Raw genomic sequence first — 20,909 nt, 5'->3', positions numbered from 1 at the left:
GAAAGAACTGTGGTACAGTATATGTCCTGTATGAACATCCAAATATGTTAACAACATACATGTGTACTGTATATCAAATTAATTTGATCAGACAGCCTGATAGTCGAGTGGTTAGCACATTGACTTCACATTGCATTTGATCACGGCTCCAGCCTCCCTGTGTGGATTTTGCATGTTCTCCCCTGTGCTTGCGTGGGGTTTCTGCGGTTTTCTCCCACATTCCAAAAACATACATGGCAGGCTCCAAATCGTCCCTAGGTGTGAGTGCAAGCACAAGTGGTTGTTTGTGCTGTGTTTTCCCCGTGATTGGCTGGCAACCGGTTCAGGGTTGGGATAGGCTCCAGCACCCCTATTACCTTCGTGAGGATGAAGCAGTTCAGAAAATGAATGAATTTAAAAAAAAATAACAGATAATGTTGGATTTCAACTAATTTATTTTGTTTTAAATAACATATTCATCAGGACCCAATAAAAATGACATTACACATACATTTACATAATTAGAGTTGGGTGTATCATAAACACTTTTAATGGGAATGGCCAATTAAAGTGTTTTTTTTTGTATGCTGTGTAAACATTGGAATAGATATTAGTCTCGTCTAAAAACAATTAGAAAGTAGCTGCTGTCCAGAAGCGATACAAACATTTAAATTCAGTTTTATTATTAAGAGATGCAATCCTCCTGGATTTTGTCATTCAAAATGGTAAAAAATCTGGTAATGTAATAGATGTATGATTTGTTTACAAGTTTCAACCGGAAATTGCGGCCCAAATCCAAATTATTACATACACACATATTCACAACACATAGAAATGTGCCCATCTTGTATCTTACCTCAATGTACAAACGAAACAATGATTATATCGACTTGTAGAACATCATAAATTCAAATCACATGATTTTCCGATTTATTCTAAAGAATAGAGACATACCCACTTCAATTGTCATTAATGTATGATTGTGATACGGTCACATTGATATCATGCTATAGCTACAAACGCATACTGTTAAATCATTCAAAAGGTAAACTAACCAAACTGCTCTCAGTTAAACAAAACAAAACATCATCTACGTATACATAAAAAGACTAGAAATCTGCACGGGAAATGAAAATAGTATTGTAATAAGCAGTATCATCAATATAACCGATATCGATATAACGAGGCTTTACTGTATTTCTTTTGTCATCGCATAATTGATTACGTCATTTATAAAACTCTATTTTTTTGGGATGGGGGGGGGGGGGGGGGGCGATATTGACACACCAAGTTTAACCAGAAGTGTGCTTTTCAATACAGGTACTTTCTCATCGCTTGACACAGAAGTGTGATATTGAAAGAGTTTCCTGGTGGACCAAATGTTTCAGTTGTGGTCTTCTCATCTCATCTCATCTCATTTTCCGTACCGCTTCTTCCTCATTAGGGTCGCGGGGGTTGCTGGAGCCTATCTCAGCTGTCTTCGGGCACGAGGCGGGGGACACCCTGAATTGGTTGCCAGCCAATCGCAGGGCACACAAAGGCATACATCAGTCACTCTCTCACTCACACCTAGGGACAATTTGGAGTGGTCAATCTGCCTGCCATGCATGTTTTTGGAGTGTGGGAGGAAACCGGAGGACCCGGAGAAAACCCACGCGGGTCCGGGGAGAACATGCAAACTCCCAGTTGTGGTCTTTTTCATGCCAAATGCTATCTTTGCATGTAGCGGAGAAATCAAAGATGACCTCAGCAATTACTGATTTTGGGTTCTACCAAGCATTTTGACGACAGAGGAAATGAGGATGGGGGATCCACCAGTGATAGGAGTAACAAAATAAATATATTACAATTAGACTTCAATACGATATGAAGCTGTCAATTTATCATTAACATGGAGTCACTCTTAGTTTTGCTTTAGTCCCTTAAACCCTTCAGCAGTAAACAATGCACGAATCACCAGTTTTAAAACTAAGACGAGCCAGTTATGTCATGGTGGCAGGGTGTTCCACATATGCAGGTGTGCCAGGTGACCCCGTTGGGAGAGAAAGCGAGACAGAGAGCAAAGAGGACGGCCAAACAAGGCCGCAAGGAGCACCGGATTGGTCGCCCGGGGCCGCGATTATTGTCTGAACTTGTATCGGGTTGCAAAAGTCTGTGCCAAAGCCATAGAAAAAAAATGCAGGACCACAATCATTTGCATTGTTCAAGTTCCTCTGCCTCCCATTGCTTATTCTCGATCCCCTATCGTTGCCCTGACCCTGATCAAAACTGGGAAGGATGATGTTACAGGAAGCGTGATGTGCAGGGGAAGATAGCTCTAGGCCGTGGTGACAGCTTTCTCCTCACCGCCGTGATGACTGGCTGCCTGAAGGAGAAGACAGGAAGTGAGGGATGAAGCTTTTGGGGGTGGGGGAGGAATTAACTCATTCACTGCCAGACGTGCAAAAATGTGTCCACTCCAGTGCCACGGTTTTTGTCATTGTCACTTGAATTCCAGGACCCACAGAATATTGAGTTTTAGGACTAAATAAACACTCTATACAGCGTTAGAAACCGTAGACTCTATTTTTTCCATCAGAAAATAAGAGTTAATTTCTAAATTATATGGGTCTGAAGTTATATGAGCCTGAAATGAGGGCGGCTGTCCAAAATACAATGCAATACATAAATACGTATTGGTTTATATAGGGCTTTAACAACAGCTGAAGCTGGAACAAAGCGTGAACGTGGAAAAAAAGAGAAATATTGCCCAGTTGTGGAAAAAAAAACACTTCCAGAGGCCCTGGCGAGCGCTTTACCGGCACCCAAGCATGAAAAAACAAAACCCGAACACATTTGGGAATGGCGTGCTAAGTCATATTTTCAATTCCCGAATGTAATGTAAGTGATACTACTGCGTCAGCAAGTTGCCAGTCCTAACATATCGGGACACTTTCAAATGAAAAGGCAGAAATGGTGCTATTTTCCAGGTAAAAACTTGACTGCAAAAACGTAGCCTGATTCCAAACTGTGGAATGTCACAAGGCATTTGGTGTTTTGATTGTAGATAAAAGATATTCACGCACATGGGCTTACTCACTTGTTCATATAAAATCAACATTAGAGGAACTCGTTACTATAGGAAAACTGTATTATCAACACCACATTGGTGTAATTTTACGGTGTTCCCATCCTCCCATCATCCTTCTTTCCTTCTTTACTTACCGAGCGGATGGCCGGGGCAAGGCACATGTCTATTGTGTCTCAAATGTAGCCCTGAAGGGGGGATGTGCCTCAACATGCGTCTGCCATTCTATCTTTTTTAAGATCAGGAAACGAGTAAGCTGCAATTATTAGAAATGATAAAACCTGACAGGCAGCAGAAACTGCACTTAAGTGTAAACAGGAAATGGGACCAAAAGAAGAGATGTTTTGAATAAAATGCAATGGAAGCGCCCAATAAATGTCCATTTATTCAGTTTGCTGTGCCATGTGCATTCGCTTATTTGCCTCAAAGGTTTCGACTAAGTGAGTTGCGTATGACTTCACTGGCGTATGACAAACGCCAGACTTCAAAAACACACTTAGCATTATGCTTGATTGCAGAATTTATGGATGAGGTTAAGGCCGGAGGTACTGGCTCATCAAATGCAATGAAGATGTATGATTTCCAATTCATGTGACCACTCATATCAGAGCACCGGAGTTACAAGCCCAGAGGTCAAAATTTATGAATCAGCTAATTGTCAAATGCTATGTGCTTTCAACCAGAGGTGCAACAATGACGCCATTAAATGACAAGTAAACAATATTCAAATTAGTCTATTTTTTTGTTGGAAACCATAAATCATTTTTCAAATTCTAAAGTCTCAAAATCCTGTGAATTTCAGCCACAGAGAAGCAAATGATCGGCAATTGATGTAGCTTTTCATAAAAGCAGACCAGTGTTTTATCAAAATAAAACTGAGTTTTACTTTGGAAAATAATGCTAAAACATGTTGTCTCTTTTCTGACATGAGTAATCCAGCCATTAACTCATTATCAATTAGTTTCTTCAAAATCATTTGAAATAATGTCCTGTTTTTGAGTAAATGGACGGAAATTAAAACTTTAAAACTCACATTCATCAAATAATCAACCGTTAGTTGGAGCCCCTCATTTGATTGTTTTTTTATGTTTAAAATGTAGCTGTATATATCAAATGTTGTGCATCACAAGGAAATGTGATTCTAATTTTATCTGCAAGGGTCTCCAATCACACCATGTAGAAGAGTTCTTTGCTACATGCTTAGTAATATACAGTAGTACAAAAAAGTGCAGTAAAGTCATCTGGCTCACTTGTTCGGTTCCAACATTTGGGCCTAAAACTGTACAACTTGTTTGTTCCACAAGCAAAATTGGGCCAGAACACTTGTAGATACTTCAATGACGTACTGCATGACTTGAAAATTATTTGTTGGGCCTTCTTTAGCTTTCTCAAAAGTCTGAAAATTAGTTGACAAAAAACATGTTTGTAAGCAATCACAATATATCTTCTCAAATCAATATTAAGCCTCGCCCTTATGGTTTGTAATACACAACTGTCAGCAAGAACATTTAGTTATGAGCAACGATAAGAAATCCCTCGCCACAGCCTTTTCATTTTTAAGTACAAAAATGATCTTAGACTTTACATTTTTTTGACATTTCTTCACTGTAATTTGTCTTCATACTGCTTTAATATTTATAAGTCGGTTATTTAAATGTAATCATTTTGCTTTAACAGTTTTTGTAATTATTTTTTAGATCACATTGATTTGACCGACTCATATCATGTCCGAGTTTCCTCTGTTGGCCAGTGCAGTGTTTCTGGCAAGCGGAGTCTGCTGATGACTGATCATTTCAATCAGGTGTATTGAAGAAGAGAAACATCTAAAACATGCAAATATGCAGAATAAAGGCCCTTCAAGGACTTGAGTTTGACACTTCTGGTCTAGAACATATCCCTGGTGATAAATGGGAGATGCACTGTATTCCTCATAAAACAGTTCCATCAAACATTGTCAGACAAAAACATGTTGTCCTTGTAGAACATTCATGAGAATAAACATATTTGTGCGATGTTGATTTCTCATCATTTTGAGTATACAGTATTTTGCCTACCTCGACTCTGCTGTCTCACTCCGCTTGGGGAGGTTGAGGAGCACGGCCGGCTGCACTGTTGCGGTTCAGCTTGGGAAAATTTGGGCGCCAGACAATATGCAGTGTTTCTCTGAAGGTCTCCCGGCTCAGGAGTTCGTCCTATCCTCGGCCTGCTTGCAAACCCAGAGATTGAATCTCCGCTGCTGACAAGAGAGAGGTGAGAAATAAGAAATTGCTAGTCAGTTACTCAGTCCACTTTTTTGCACAAACACGGTACATAAAATCAGACATTGACACGTGACAGCAATCAATCTGCTTTTTCATTCCAGACTTGATTACTGATACCTTGAGGTTGCCATAATCGGTGTCGACCGCAACACACTTATGCTACTATGATATTGGTTTGAGCACTTGTACAAGTTTAGAAACTGATTGCAATTGTGTCCTGGGCAATACAAAAACAATCATTGAAACAGATATTCCAAAGGCAGTTATTTCCATGTATGCAAACTCAGGTCAGAATCTTAGCTCAGGCCCTTCAATGTGGAGTTGGTCTGTTGTTCCTGTTCTTGCCTGAGTTTTCTTCCGGTATTTCGTATTTTCCCCAAATTCCAAAACCATGATTTTGAATTTAATCAAGACTGTAAAGTGCCCAAAGGCAACGAGAGTAATGCATATCTAGGGATTGGATTGGATTTGCCTTTATTAGTCTTGCAGTGGACAATTTTACATTTCACAGCAGCAAAGTTATGAAAGGAATGAAAGTAGAAAAACAAAATACAGGAGCTGCTGGAAAGGCAGCCACTCTCGCGGCGCCGTCTTGAAGTCAAAAGAACAAAAAAAAAAACTAAATAACAAATAACATGACAAACAAAGACACAGAGAGACACAATCACACCCCTAATGGTTAAATTGATTTATGAAAATTGCATACAGTATATAACTTGCAGAAAAATGAAACAAAGGTCCAAATACTAAACGGAAATGAATCAGGCAATACAATGTCCTTATAATTCTGTTTTCTCGATGCTCAGTCATCTGGCCAGTCTGCAATTAATGACCCAACTGTATGATGACAACAGAGGTGAGGGACTCCATTCACATCACTTGCACTTGAGGCAAGTGGTTGATTTTATAACTTATGAATTATTTGGGTAAAACTTACGTATGACGTGACACAGACTTGGCATTCATGACACTGGACTTTGACTTGATAAGTTATTCTGTGTTCATTATAAAACTACTCTTTTAAAATATAATGTGTCTTTTGTTTTGAAAGTTATATGTTGTGTCATGTGCAACCCCGGCTGTCAGCAGTACGTCTGGGTAGGATGTGATAGCTATGATAGCTAAGCTGCCCAGTAAAACAAATGCCTCGAGGAAGCTCTAGAGATTCTTCAAAATCCCATCATGTCATCTTAAAATCAGTGTTTTGAAGCTTTTTAACATGCTTCCCCCACAAAGTATCTTCCCTCCCAAACTGTGTGAAAGTTCTACACACGCGCCTGCACAGTGTGAAGGAAGGGGAGACTTAACATGAGTTACATGACATTTTCGTGCAGGCTTTTCTGTGGTTGCTGCAGGCTCCAATATACAGTATGTGGTGTGGATGACTGATTTGTGAGATCGGCAATGAAAGACCTTGCTCAACATAGGTCGATCATGCGCTTCAGCTGATTATGATCATGGCCGATCATTCGGAGCCCCACTTACAAGAGACATTAAAAGTCAATTTTTGCATAATATTCCCAGAGAAAAATAAACACATTATAATGATGCAACATGCCCTATGGAAACTAGAGAGAATAAAAATAATAACGAAAGTGGGGCAAGCAAGCATTGGTTGGAGAAAAGAATGTACAGTCCATATTTTGTCGGAAGAAATGATACTGTAACGTGACCCCAAATCCTCCACCAAAATACTTGCTCACTCTGCAAATTGAAGTATGCAACTAGAACAGAGCATCCATTGTCTTGTAACTTGTTTCTTTCAGTGAGTGTAATTGCAAGTAGTTAGTGGTGAGTTTCAAGTCTTCTTGACAGAAGAGAAAACATATTTATAGCTGTCTTCATAGACCAGACAATAAAAATAGAAGACAACATAAGCGCCACAAACACAAAATAGCTTAACATTTTTTTAAAAAACCACACCAATTTCTATTTATAGTTCATTGTGTGAAGTTACCTATCAAAACGGCCATTGTGTTTCTCTTGGAGGGTTCCTTTCCTGGCTTGTACCTCGTAGGATTGGTCCAGATCAGAAGCCTTGGCTAGTCGGCCGTACAGTGAGTCTGAGTGTTTGTGCGTTGGTTTGTTAAAAAAAAAAAAAAAAAAAAAAAAAAAACAGTGAAATGCAAAGATGATACAATATGAATTGTATCAAGAGCAGCATGGCACTCATAGTCAGGAAGCAGACTCACACTTTTTTCAGCAAATATGCCGACAACAACACCTATATATAGCAAAGATTCCCTGATCTCAAATCTTACCTGCAGGTCTACAGGTATACAGATGTGACTAAATTCTTTGTGTACTAAATCCCTGCAACTTAAATGACTGCAGCACAAAAGAAAAGCGTGGTTTTTGGCCAATTTTTGTCCATCCTAAAGATGTTTATCAAATTATGCACTGGTATGCCATAGCAGCGGATGAAATACTTGCAAGGTTGTACCCACCTGGGCTGTGGCGCATAGAGTCAGCCGTTCTTGGACGATTACCAAAGCTTGTATGAGGTTGAGAATCGGTCTTGGACTGAGGTGAGTTCCCTTTTTCACTTCTGTGTCCAAGCTGTGAATTTCCCTCTTCTCTGCCACCTATGCCACCCTGGCTGCCGGGCTGGTAATTTCTAGACATGGAACACAAGCACAAAATTCTGATAAGTATAGGAAGAAGCCCCATCATCAGCATCAGTTACTACAAGTAAGAGCATTAACAAGTGCTATTCTATAATTACTCAAAAATATAGATTTTCTTCATAGTTTCTTTCAATTATTATTTATCATTTATTTCAAAACACAACCCGAAAGAATCCGGGTAGTCTTTTATTTTAAAATACATTGTGATGAGATGAAAAGGTTAGAGTAAAATGAATAATGGTATTATTGTCGCAATTACCTTTTTTGTACTTTATTGTTGTAGCTTTACTTCGATGACCGATCACATGTTTCGAAAATGCACTAGTTTAGGTTCTTTTTGTGCTAATGTCATGTGATCTCCATCAGGAGAATAAAAAAAATGTACAAATCTCACAGCATACACATATCATTTCACTTACGCAAGATTAGTGTTACGATGGGAGCCCGGGGTCACCGGTCGCTGCAGAGGCTCATCAGTGCTTGGTTGATGCTGCGTCATGGTTTTCTTCACTTTGGGTAGATTGGTAATTATCTGCACAATTGATTTCATTTCATTTAAAAATATATATTTCTTTGTCAATTTCAAAAACGAAATTGCCTCCTTTTGTTTAGTGCATCCCAATAAGAGAAGCCACAAACATTACTGTTAGAGAGGAAGGTAAAATACTGGGCAATATTGGGTTGCTGATGTTGGAATTTGTCTGTAGCTCAGTCAAAAGGATCACGATTTGGTGACAACCAAACCCAGCTGGTAGCATGCAAATTTAATTGTGCAGGTGCTAGTCACACACTCGTTTGTTGTTGTGGAATTGCTGTCAAGTGTGCCATTGTGTGTTTGTATTTTTTATTTTTTATTTTTTTTGCTTACGCCCAGGTACTCTGTCGTCAGCAGACTTTCCCCAGACAGCTCGCTGGGCTTCGGCTGAAGAACTTCCTCTTTATCTCTGTCCGACTCTATTAAATCTTCCTGTCACAACATAAATCACACAGAGCGAAGCACTTCTCAATGAGCAGTTGTAATAAAATGTGCTTCCTTTAGAACAACTTTTCCCAACATTCGTCATTAATATTTCCCCATGTGGGGACAAATTACACAAGCATTGTGGGTACAAAGTATCAAACACACACAAATTATTGCCAGCTACCACGGCAATCTGGAAACACGCACTTCCACACAAACAGGATGACATTCAAATACAGTATATGTGCCATGTCAAGATTACAATTGGCTGTCCATGATACAACGAGGGCAGACTAGACTTTTTGGCTCGCCTCATAATTTTCTCTAATGTGGTAATTCAACTTTGCTCACCGTTGGATGACACAATGTCTAAACAAATACGTAGCAGTAAAGTGTAAAGACTTACATCATTGTCATCCTCGTCTTCTTCATCGTCCGACTCTGGCCCATCTTCCTCTACTAGATGGAACACAGCACTTATGTATTAAATGAAGAAAAATCCCAAATCAACAAATCAACTCAGATTTCTAACTTCCACTTTGGAAGGAAAATAAAAAACAAAAAATTAACTAGATCTTGATGAAAGCTAGACTCAAGTACCGATATATTTGTTTCCCATCTTATTCATTACACAGTGGCTGTGTTGAGAATCACCCAATGATTAATTCCAATCAAAATTACTTCATGAAGATATGGATTTCAAATAATTCTACAATTAAAATGGGAAAAATCACTTCTGTGGAAGTTGCTCAAGAGAATGTAAAATGAGGCTCAGTGGTGCGTGTGGTCGCAACGTGCCTGCACGCAGTCCCTGCAACGTCCCTACACAATTCTGAGGATTTTCTACAGATGGAATTCCTCTTAGACCTGACTCAAGAAATATGACTTTTGTGGTGCCACGTCTGGAATGGATGGAATGGATGAACATGGGTAAAAAGCAAAAAAAGTAAACCATATTGGATGAGGATGGGATAGGCAAGGTACAGGATGTGTTCTCTCCATGCAAAACCATTTGTTCATAGGGGCTTTATTGCCTCTCATGTTCGCTTCTCATTCTTTAGAATGACAGTCTGTCAAATTTACTCACAATCAGTGTTGCATCCAAACCGGACAAGGTGATGTCTCAAACGTGACTGACATGGAGTTACATTGTAATGATTGTCAGTTACCTTTAGTTTTTTTTTCAAGCACCGTATGAGGAATAACCTGTTGATTCTATGTAGAATTAAAAATAATTAAAGTAAAGCCAAAACTGTCCAACAGACATGCGCTGAAGTAGTAAACAAACCATCAATTTATTTTCACTGACCTGAGTTGAGCTGTTTAACGATGAAGCCAATTTGTCTGTGAAGATCTGGATTATCCCCCTTGCAGAAGCAGCGGAGGATCTCCTCCACACTCTTCACACATTGAAGAACACATTCAATTAGGTTATGAATCAGATCGGAACAACAGGTAAGCAAAAAACAAGGCGTGTAATTGCATACATCTTAGTAGACAATGAGCATCTCAGGTTTGCTAAGACATGAAAAGGAAAAAGAAAAGCTAAATCAGCATATCCTGCAAGCAAGTGAAAACGTCTCACCATTTCTTTTGCTTCCTGTCTCACAGAGGGGACACACAGGATGCTGTACAGGGCTCCATTCACATATGGAAGAATCTGGAGAAAACAGACAGACAATACAGATGCATCTCTGTGTGCAGAATGATCACATTTACAGTTGGACACAGAGAATAATATAACAATTTAAATGGGAACGTTTGCTTGTGGAAATATCTCATTTGCACACATGCGCACAAACACTTTTCAAGGGAACAAATGCATCACCTCATGGTTGTCATGTCCGAGGAGGTTAGTTAGAACCTTGAGCACATGTTTGGCATTTTCTGCACACTTCCTTTTTCCTGCATAACGACAAACATTTAACATGTCCACTTTGCAGTATCAACGGTTGCTCTACGGGAGTATTTTTAAAAGCAAAAATAGAACTGCAATGTCTTGCTCATTCATTGAATATTTTTGCATGTACCTTTAGTTCGCAGGCACAAATTCATGAGAAGAGATGCACAATATTCCAGAGTGTAATCACTCAAACAGTCTGAGTCATGCAGTTCATCCACTAGCCAGCTAATCAAATCGTCTTCTATCATGGCTGTCTGCTGGCTCCTCCTGACGAACAGATGCAGTGACCCAAATAGTATACCTGAAATAATATTACTTATATTTGTGTTGATGGCTGATTGAGACATTGTAATCTCTGTGATGGTGTTTACAAACTATCAATTACATGAGACTGAGTTTCTGAAGAGTCACCAGCACATTCTCTCTGGTCAAGGAGTCCTTCTTCTCCTCCCGGAGTGTTTCCATCAGGAGTTTTAAAAGCAATGGAATTTGGGAGAGGTAAACTCGTCCTGTAAGTATAAATATAACATGATACATGAGTCATATTTACCTGTTTGTTTGTCTGTTTGTCAAAAACCGTTAGTTTTTTTTAATTGGGGTCCCATTTTGTTTATGTTCAAAAGAAAAAAGTTCCTTCTACTGCTGAAGAATATTGATTGTCAGATGACATTTCAGTACTTATTCTTTTTTATTTAAACATTGTTTTTTAATTGGTGTATTTAGTTGGATTCTATGATTGGGAAAAAATTCATATTTATCATTGCATCAATTTTTGCACATTACATTAAACCACATATAAAAATGAAAACCTGTATTGAAAAGCTTGCCTGTGAGAAAAAAAAAACATTTTTTAAACGACAGAAGTCTCGCACAATAACCTTATTGGTAAACGTTAAAAATTCAGTGTTGTATATTAAAGTTCCCATACATGGCAAGAGCATTTACTCACAACCTACAGTATTGTTGTTAAACATAAATAATTCCTATCTCAATTATATCCAAACTGTAATGGGACTTCCTTGACACTTACCGTCTGCAAAAGAGGAAAATGTATTGATGAGACGAGCCATGTACTGCCGCACCATTTCGTTCTTTGAAGACAGTAAATGAAGCATAGTGTCCTACAGAGACAAGATAGGAAGTGTTTTTTTCCCAATAAAATGCTTTGAGATAAAGTCCATATTCATCCATACATCTATTTTATATTGATTATGTGGGGTCGAACAAGCCCAGATTTCCCCTCTCCTAAGCCACTTCTTTCAGCTCTTCCCGGGGGATCCTGATGTGTGCACAGATCGGCCGGGAGATATTGTCTCACCATTGTGTCAACCACAACAGCCCCACAACATCCAGAGCAACGACAAACTCGGTGTGGATCTCTTCAAGCCGGGAGAGGTTTTTAAAAACCTTAGTCACTTCAATCTGAGAGATAGGATTGGCCCACATCAGTATCCCCAGACTTTGCATCTTCTTCAGAAGGAGTATGGAGGAGTTATTTGAAGTATTTGGCCCAACGACTCACAATGTCCTGAGTTGAAGTCAGCAATACCCCATCTCCACCATTGTAATTGTCATTTTTGTTAATGTGATTCCCTCTTCTCAAACGGTGGATGCGGGACCAGAAGTTCCTTGAAGTCATTCAGGAGGGCGGATTCCAAAATTTTCTGCGTTCAGCTTGGTCAGCTGGTATCCATCAGCTGCCTAGAGGTGCGGAAGATGGTACATTCTGACTCAATGTCCCTCACCCGGGACAAAGGAAAAGCTTATGGACGAAGGCCTTGCTTCTGAGTTGTTGCCAGCTTGCTCCACCTCCAGGCCTGAATCCAGAGGAGAGCCACGGTGACCCGCGTCAGGGCAAGCGAAAACGGCGTCCAATTTTATCTTTCATCAAAAGGGGTCTGTGAGCTGTGCTTTGTCTGTTCCGTCATCTGGGATTTGTTTGCCATTGGTGACCCCATCCTAGCCGGCGATGGGTGAGAGGCAGGGCACACACAGGGTAGTGCTGACAGCTAATTGCAGGCTCCTGTTTTTTTTCAATTAATGTATGCATATAAAAGAAAGGGACATTCCCAATATTTTGAAGCATGGGCTGTTATTAGTGGTCTGCTGGAGAATACAGTTCCTAGCTAGATGTCTTTTGTTGGGTTAATGGCAACAAACATTTTGCAACTTTGCATTTGACATGAGACAAAAATATTTCTTCAACATTTCATAATAAAGGAGTAAAACACAAAGGGAATTAATGATATAGCTCCACCTGATTTGTGCTGTTGTGTGCCAGTAGATCGTTGGTTATGTAAGCCTGCAGTGCAGTGTCCCTCTGTTCACCGGGAAGTGAACGAGTAAGTCTCTAAAAATGACAGTTTTGGAAAGTAAATTTGACTGGCTGAGTCAACCATCTAAAGTGCACAAATACATACAAAGTCACACATTATGCTGCAATTAGATTGAGAGGGAAAAGAGTAAAATTAGGTTGAGAGGAACATGTACAAACCCAGCGCAGAGCCTGAAGCAATAGGGACCTCAGACGGTCTGATCCTTCAAGCAGGTCCTTTTTCAGCTTCACATAATCCAGAGAAGGCAGCATTGGCACTTCCTTAGATCTGCTGTAGATTGTCAGTAAAGCCATTCAATATAAGAATTAAGAAGGGAAATGAACCATAGGTGTTCAAGAACTCAGTACTGTACTTACTATGGTGCAATGGATGCTCGAAGTATTGAGGAAGCCTAAAGGAACAAAAAAAAAACGTATCTTGTACTTATACAAGTTAGTATCTAATGTCCTGCTAATCACCAAGTGCTTCCATCATTATTAGTACATGGACATGCTTATATCATGCGCGCTCATGCTCAACTCCCAAACTTATTTCTGTTTGGAAACATACCCAATGCGGAGGAAAAGTGGGGTAGGATTGTTTGAGTTAATAGGGAAGAGTCATTCGACTTGTTAATATTTTGTCATGAAAAACAATACCTTACAAGAGCAAATTGTAATTAGAGATGACATTACGTGCCCATGTCGTATGATATATACAGTAAAGTCTCGTTATATCGATATCGGATATATCGATAGTCCCGGTTATATCGATACTATTTCTATGCACGCACTGAGAAAATTACATGCAAACAGGGTCGGATATATCGATAGTCCCGGTTATATCGATATTTTTTCGGACTCCCTTGAATATCGATATAACGAGACTTTACTGTATATGTGATGTGGATAAAAAAGAGTGGTTTTTTTACTTAGCACGTCAGGTATTTTTTTTTCTTTTCACGTTTGCTAAAGAAACCCCCATGAAGTGCATTCTTACACCCCGAGGGTACACACACAACCATTTGGGAACCTCCGTGCAAGAGGAAAAAAACTGTTGATTTGTCATCAGCACAAAAAAATAATAATCAAGAGTAGATTACTTCCATCTCTGATTTAAAAAAAATGTCATGTAATATTACCTTGGAACGGTCTGAAATGAATCCAGAGAAAAGTTACTGTTTTATTTTGTATATTAACAAAAAATGGTCTAGAATAAATCAATGATGTCATTCTACAGACTTTTGAGTGAAACAATGTTGGTAAAACATTGATAGCGGTAGCCTGTGGTGGTTATTGCAAAGAGTTATCAAGCTGCTGTTTTAGAATAGATGAAATGGTTTAAAGCACAGTAGATTAAACTTCAAAACTGACATTCACAGGTATCAAATTCCGTTCTTTCAGGCTCTGATCCTCACCATGATAACAAGCCTGATCATTTGAATCGGGCATGTTGGAGGAGGGAAACATCTAAAACATACAAGATACTGTCAAACTCCATTCCTTGAGGGAATAGTTTGACAGCTGTGCTGCCATTGGGTGGTTCCCCAAAACTGTGAAGTGGTGAAGGAAGTTTATTCATGAGCTTTTTTTTTGTGTCGTTAAATTGAACACGGTGGTTTTGGGCCTAGCGCCTGGCATATGCGAGGAAGTATACAGGGGATATAGGACACTCAAAAAGGTGAATGAAAAGCAAAATGACATTTGGGATGCTGTGCTGGGCTGTTTTGGCTTTAATCAACCCATTCTCATTTCATTTGAAAACTAAGTTTGTTCTTGTTACATTTTCCATATGCATGAAGAGACCCAACCCGAGGTTTACATAGCTTTGGTTATTTTGTCTTGCAAGCTTTACTATCTTGTAAACCCATTTATTATTAATGTTATTGACTTCACTGACAGCAATGTTCCGAGTGTCCCCATGCATGTAAAACGCAAGCAATGAGATAAAACAAATTGTCCATTATGATCAATCATGATGCTATTGTTTGTGCATCGCCAAAGTTCATTGTTGCTTTTCTCTGTGAAGAAGAAAAACATTTTTCTGAATAATTCAAAATGGTACGCGAGGGTGCATGGGCTTTCGCCCTCCCAGTCTACAAGTGTTTTATGGATTTGGAAAAGGAATTCAAGCGTTGTGACCCTATGGAAGTTTCGTGGGAATATGGGGGACTGAAACATAGATCTGGGTTGATATCAATCTCCCTGTACAGCTCATGTCAAAGTTTGGTCCACATAGCCAGAAGTCGGACTTGTTCCATATGAGGTTGCCTTTTACAGCATCACCGATTATTTTTCTAATCTTCATGGACAGAGTTTCCAGGTGTAGTCAAGGAGTTCATGGGGATTTGGTTGGTAGCTTCAGTATCATGTCTATGCTTTTTTGGCAAATTATGCAATGCTGTTGGCTTCATTACACCACAATCACCAACTCTTACTAGAGCGGTTTGTAAAGAATGAGAAGTGGTTGGAATTGAAATCAAAAAGTGAGACAAAGTTGAAAAAGGTTGGAGTGTCCGTTCCAGGTTGAGAATCAGCTCTTTCCCCACATGGAGGAGTTTGTGTAGCTTGGGGTCTGGTCCATGAGTGAGAGGAGGATGGAGTGAGAGATCCACACATTGGAATGGTATTTGCAGTGATGTGCACTCTGTACTGTATAGGTCTCTGTGATGAAGGAACTATGCGTAAAGGCAAGCTCTTGATGGACTGGTCGATTTACATTCCGACTCACAGCCTTGTGACAAAAAGAACAAAATCCCACATGCGCGACGAGTTGTAAGTCAAGTCCACTTTTACTAAATTGTCAGGTAAACGAGGGTTGTATAATGGTTAACACACTCTATTTGCCAGAAGGTATGAGGAACAGCATAATCTTTCAAATTTGCACAACGACGAAGCCCCTTGGATAAGAAGCGAAACGTCCGACACCTTCAAAGAAGTACAGATGACGGCTGAAGAAACCTTCTCATCGATGGACCACTGAGAGCTTACACAGATGATTCGCACAGAAGGTAAACTAGGCTTTCCGCAGTACGAAAGTGAAGATGTTTTTTATGCAGGGCGCAAATGCACTTGTCTATTAAAACAAGCCCTTAAATGTAAGTCACCTTAGAATCAAGGTAATCCATACTGTACATTACATAATAAAGGAAAGTAATCAAGGAGCTATTTTAAAAAAGTAAACGGAGAAGTATGAAACAGGAAAGATTTATGAGAAATTGTGGGGAGAATTGGTGGGAGCAGCAATCCATCATGGAGCAGTTAACTTTCAAAATGAGCTGATTCTTAAAGGAATGCCTGACAAATGGGATCTTAAATATGAAGTGAGGCCCTTCCAAAGGAACTAACTAGCAGGATCAGAAGACATGTAAGCATGGAGGAATGGACAACAATAATTTTGAGAGAGTTATTTGTTGTAAAGGCAGGTTACAAGATGTGGACGACACAGAGCGAGGGTGAGACAGTTAGGGTGAATTAACTCAGCAAGAGGTGATGTGAAAAAAAGATGAAAGCACGCGAAACTTACATAGCCATCATCATATGGACTGATAGAGTAATATCTCTTTGGGGACAACAGTGTCACACACACAAACAGAAACAGAGAAATGTGTTCAGTTCAAACAAACATTTAACAGATTAACAACGCAGTGTTTTCATATCTGAATTGATCACAGTCAAAATAATGCATATACTTGAAAATGCATATAATTGCCTGCAAACCACCTTTTCATGCGTTCATTTGACTCATTAGTTATTTTGTTTCCATTTTTTATGTAACACCATCAGAACCTCCAACATGCCATGGCTCTAATGGGAAAGGTTAAAGTATAAGGTGTAAAAAAGTTCTTCGACTCACAGTGCCAGGCCTGGTTAGGTCAGACGTTGGAAATGTGCCCTGCCTCATCTGACTGCTAAATAGGCGAGCACACACACTCTGCAGGTACTCGGGCGATATCTGCAACAACAAAACAGGCCCCCTTGAGTTTTGAGACTACAGTAGTAGATCAACTTGCAAGTGCCACCACATAAGAGTTTGTCACAAAAGAGCTTTAAATCTGTATTTTATTTGCTTGATATTTTTTCCAACCCTGATTTGTGAGGAATGAAATGAACTTATATATACCTAGATGGCTATAATGCCATTTTGTAAAAAAAACTGGGTATTTTCCTTTCATTGCATGTGTGCACATATTTCTTTGTCACTTTTAAAATAAAAACGTTTTGCTAGTATTAGATTTTATGTCGTGGGCATGTGTGAATTTGCAATTAACATTACATTTTTTCCGCTGATTGTGGCCTCTAACGAGTCAACGAGCTCAGCTGTGATACCAATAAGCTGGTAGTAGTCCGCTTGCATCTTGTTGAACTTGCGCATGTAGCTGGTAGAGCGGCGCTCTGACTCAACCAGCTGTATGTGGAGCTGCTGCAAGGCTTCTGGGCAAAGTGAGGGTGGGGGGAGATTGCACTGCATACACTTTATGTAAACTTAGGGAGCACAACTGCATTCGTAAAATAGCTTATTTTCAATCCATCTATTATTCGAACTTAAACATGCAAGTTGGTGCTGGAACAAGGTACATTTAGGGTTAGTGCGTGTTTAGCAAGATTTGCAGTGTCATATAAATCATCAAAGATGTCCGAAGTAAGATCAGAAATGCATTTACCTTTTGAAAATTTTCCGCCCTCCTTCTACATACCGTCTGTTAAAGAACACACATCAGCACTCATCTGGCCATTTATTCAACATATTTCCTGTGTGACATAAAGGCGCATCAAGAATATATGAGTTGTGAGTCACAGAACGTCCTACATCCTGTTAGAAGCTGGCGCTGGCCTCACCAAGACAATTTGTACACGATTAAGACAATCCATTTTACAGTGTGAAAGCAAACTGGTGTCAATATGTAATTGTTAAAAGTGGGATAGGATTGTTTGAGTTAATGTAGGGAGGGTTGCATTTCTCGAGGAGATATTTTTATGCGCAAACACAGCTGTCATGCATGAGGTGGCATGCGCATTAAAGTGGATCTCTTCCAGTTTACTTCTATTTAATTTGTGTATATAACCATTCGACACATCAGCTTTGTGAGTGTTTGCACAAGGAAATATATTCATCAGTTGAGGTAAATGATTTGGGTTATACCCTATGGAGGGAATTTTATTTTTCCTTTGAGCATAACTTGAGATGTTAACGTTACTATTATACCAGTACATTACATTAACATATGAGAAACAATTGCCATTCTTCAGTTGATTCGGCGCTCAACTAAATCTTCTGTAGTTGAATTGCTTGGGACACTCAAATTAGCCACGGAGTGTTGGTGTAACATGGAATGACCAACTCGAAAGGTTTAATTTGTTACGCAATCGTTCATGTTCACAAACCTTGACCTTGAATTTGTCAATAAATAAAATTACCCTAAAATTTGCACCTGGGGCACTAAATTAACTTTTGGCTGGAAAATTATATATATATATATATATATATATATATATATATATACATATATATATCAGATTGAATCAGTGATTTCCAAATTTAAATTACAGGAAAAAAGATACATATAACGCCAGCAGCCTTGGGCAGTTAGGTGGCTTCATTGTCACAGACAAAAACTCTTGAAGTTTGTTCTTCAACTTTGGTATCCAGGTTTCCTATAAAAGATAACTGTTAATTGAAAAACACATCTGACAGGTCATTGTTACATTATAAACTTATAAGTATAATAATTTTAATCAAGAACCTGAAAGAGATCCTTGAAGAAGGGATGAGTGGTTGGGTTGGAAACATAAGGCAACGCATAATAAGGCAAAAACTCTGTGGTTTGACTCATTGACCTTCCACATGTATCCAGGTATTTTTTAAAATGAGAACTTCTCTCTTCAAACTCCACCTGGTCCTAAAGAAGATGTCATATTCTGTGAATGGATAAAAATCTTAAAACACATTTTATTTGAAAAGTCTACTGCAAAGCACTCAGAAACCCATTTGATATACTCTGCATACAACTATTGTAAATGTTTCTTGACCTACTTTATTACCAAACTTGCTTTGAGTGGGCAGTCCTGTCTCATGCAAATAAGTAAATGCAGTATACAGTCGAAAGCATACATTTTATTTTCACTCATGTAGGCTGCACTTTACTATTGTCACCATCTTTTAGTAAATTTAGCCGTGTGGGTATTGTGCATCATGCTTCTGAATAGCACAGTTTAGTGGACATGTTGAGCAATTGACAATGTTCTCTCAGATCGAACAAATACTGTAATCCATCCATTCATTTTTGATTCTCCTTTTCCGCATGAGGGTCACAGGTATACTGGAGCCTTCGCCTTTGGGCCGTAGGTGGGATACAATCTGAACTGCTACGCAACCAATTGCGTCAGGGCACGCTGACGAAGGCGGAAGTATACGCCGAAACATGTCAGGTGATTGAACACCTAAAAAACACTGTCTGTAAAACAATAATCTGTTGTAAATTATATAAATCATAGGAAATACATACTTGTCTTCCTGGTTGTCTTCTCAGTGGGTAGATGGTAAAATGGATATAAAGGTAGAACTCCAGTTTTTGGGCCTCAGTATCTGTTTTAACTAGATGGGAAGGAATATTATCTGCCCACAACTCAAAGAACACCTTGAGGTCCCCTTCATTGAAAGAACTAATGAGGTCTTTCTGCACACAGAGATGGGTATGTAAGGGAAATCATTAAAAGCAGCTGACATAATGAACAATGTATATGGTGATGCACAGTTGCACTCGATCCATCTTAAAACAAAACTTTTTAACTTGTTGTTTTACAATCTCTTAAAACCAATTTAAATGGCTGAATGTTACATTTTACCTGGGCGAGATGATTCTTTACGTCTCTGAGGGCATTTCCTTGAGGCTTGGACACAAGTTTTCCTTTATTCTTGCACTCCTTGTCAAAACTGTTAACTGTGTTATCAAACTGTTCAACCTTAAGATACTACGGTCGGGAAAAAAACAATACGAGACAATGAATTCTATACTTTGGTACAAGGAAAACAATAATGTATTTAATCGGATTGACAGATTTTTTTAAATACCTCCTTGATCATCCCAAGAAGATTGGCTTCAGTGGCCAAAATGTCCCCCATTTTGTCTTCCTCTCTGAAATTCATGTGACTAACTTATTATCCCTCGCATAAAAAACACTTTTTTTATCCTTGAGGAAGAAATGCATCTATGTGTCTACTTCAGCATTGGCTGATTCCAACGTCTTCAGTAAATTTTGAAAAACATACCACAAGTCCTATAACGCCGCTAAATGTCGGAAAACAATTACTTGAAAAATAAATGTAGTGATTTAATTAAATGGTTAAAGGATGCATTACACTTAAAAAATCACACCCATTGTATTTAGTTTTAATTGATTTGAAATAGGTGTGTGTTAGCATCTATTTTTTTTATTCGGCTGATGAAAATAAAGCGAACAAGCAGTAGCTGTTCGATGATCTCCTAGCCGCAGCACGAACTGTTTTCCAGTCCAGCGGAACTACACTTATTCTTGCCATCTCCCATTCTCACCGAAGTAACATTATAACAGATGCCGATATTCTCGCTCCAAATGTCAAAGACGGCATTATTTTCGACAGAACATCGATTTTAGCGCGAGATCCATTAGCTGGCAACCATGGACAGAGGAGACGCTAACCACATAGCAACCACATTGTTGTGGCAGGAAAGTGGAACTAACTGTCGTAAAACGCTGTAACGTCTCGGAGCATTTTTTTTATGCGTGCATTTTATTTTGCTGCCAATGCCATAAGAA

At 39.1% G+C, this 20,909-nt stretch overlaps 1 protein-coding gene across 7 annotated transcripts; it reads right to left on the bottom strand.

Annotated features, from left to right (window-relative positions):
- Positions 1-1,236: 1,236 nt before the first annotated feature.
- armc9 (armadillo repeat containing 9) lies at positions 1,237-20,786 on the bottom strand. Of its 7 annotated transcripts, none has more exons than XM_089000894.1 (25): positions 20,185-20,786; positions 19,959-20,084; positions 19,619-19,789; positions 18,857-19,012; positions 18,675-18,767; positions 17,777-17,801; positions 17,389-17,546; positions 16,969-17,067; positions 16,639-16,674; positions 13,491-13,525; positions 13,293-13,404; positions 13,056-13,148; positions 11,829-11,919; positions 11,184-11,307; positions 10,926-11,065; positions 10,724-10,800; positions 10,481-10,555; positions 10,205-10,295; positions 9,302-9,354; positions 8,803-8,901; positions 8,354-8,466; positions 7,755-7,924; positions 7,265-7,370; positions 5,101-5,282; positions 1,237-2,344 (listed from the first exon to the last, which is right to left on the bottom strand). In XM_089000894.1, exons 1-25 carry the CDS (start codon positions 20,257-20,259, stop codon positions 2,322-2,324), a joined length of 2,523 nt encoding a protein of 840 aa, XP_088857020.1. In that variant the 5' UTR covers positions 20,260-20,786; the 3' UTR covers positions 1,237-2,321. The 7 variants fall into 7 exon arrangements, with proteins under 7 accessions (XP_088857020.1, XP_088857021.1, XP_088857022.1 ...); XM_089000895.1 differs by having other exon boundaries at positions 5,101-5,279; XM_089000896.1 differs by having other exon boundaries at positions 9,302-9,351.
- Between the last annotated feature and the right edge of the window lie 123 nt (positions 20,787-20,909).

Source organism: Hippocampus bargibanti, linkage group LG07 (genome assembly GCF_051943395.1).
Source record: "Hippocampus bargibanti isolate YZ-2025 linkage group LG07, ASM5194339v1, whole genome shotgun sequence".
In the NCBI taxonomy this organism is placed as follows: Eukaryota; Metazoa; Chordata; class Actinopteri; order Syngnathiformes; family Syngnathidae; genus Hippocampus; species Hippocampus bargibanti.
This window is presented reverse-complemented; position numbering and strand designations above follow the sequence as displayed.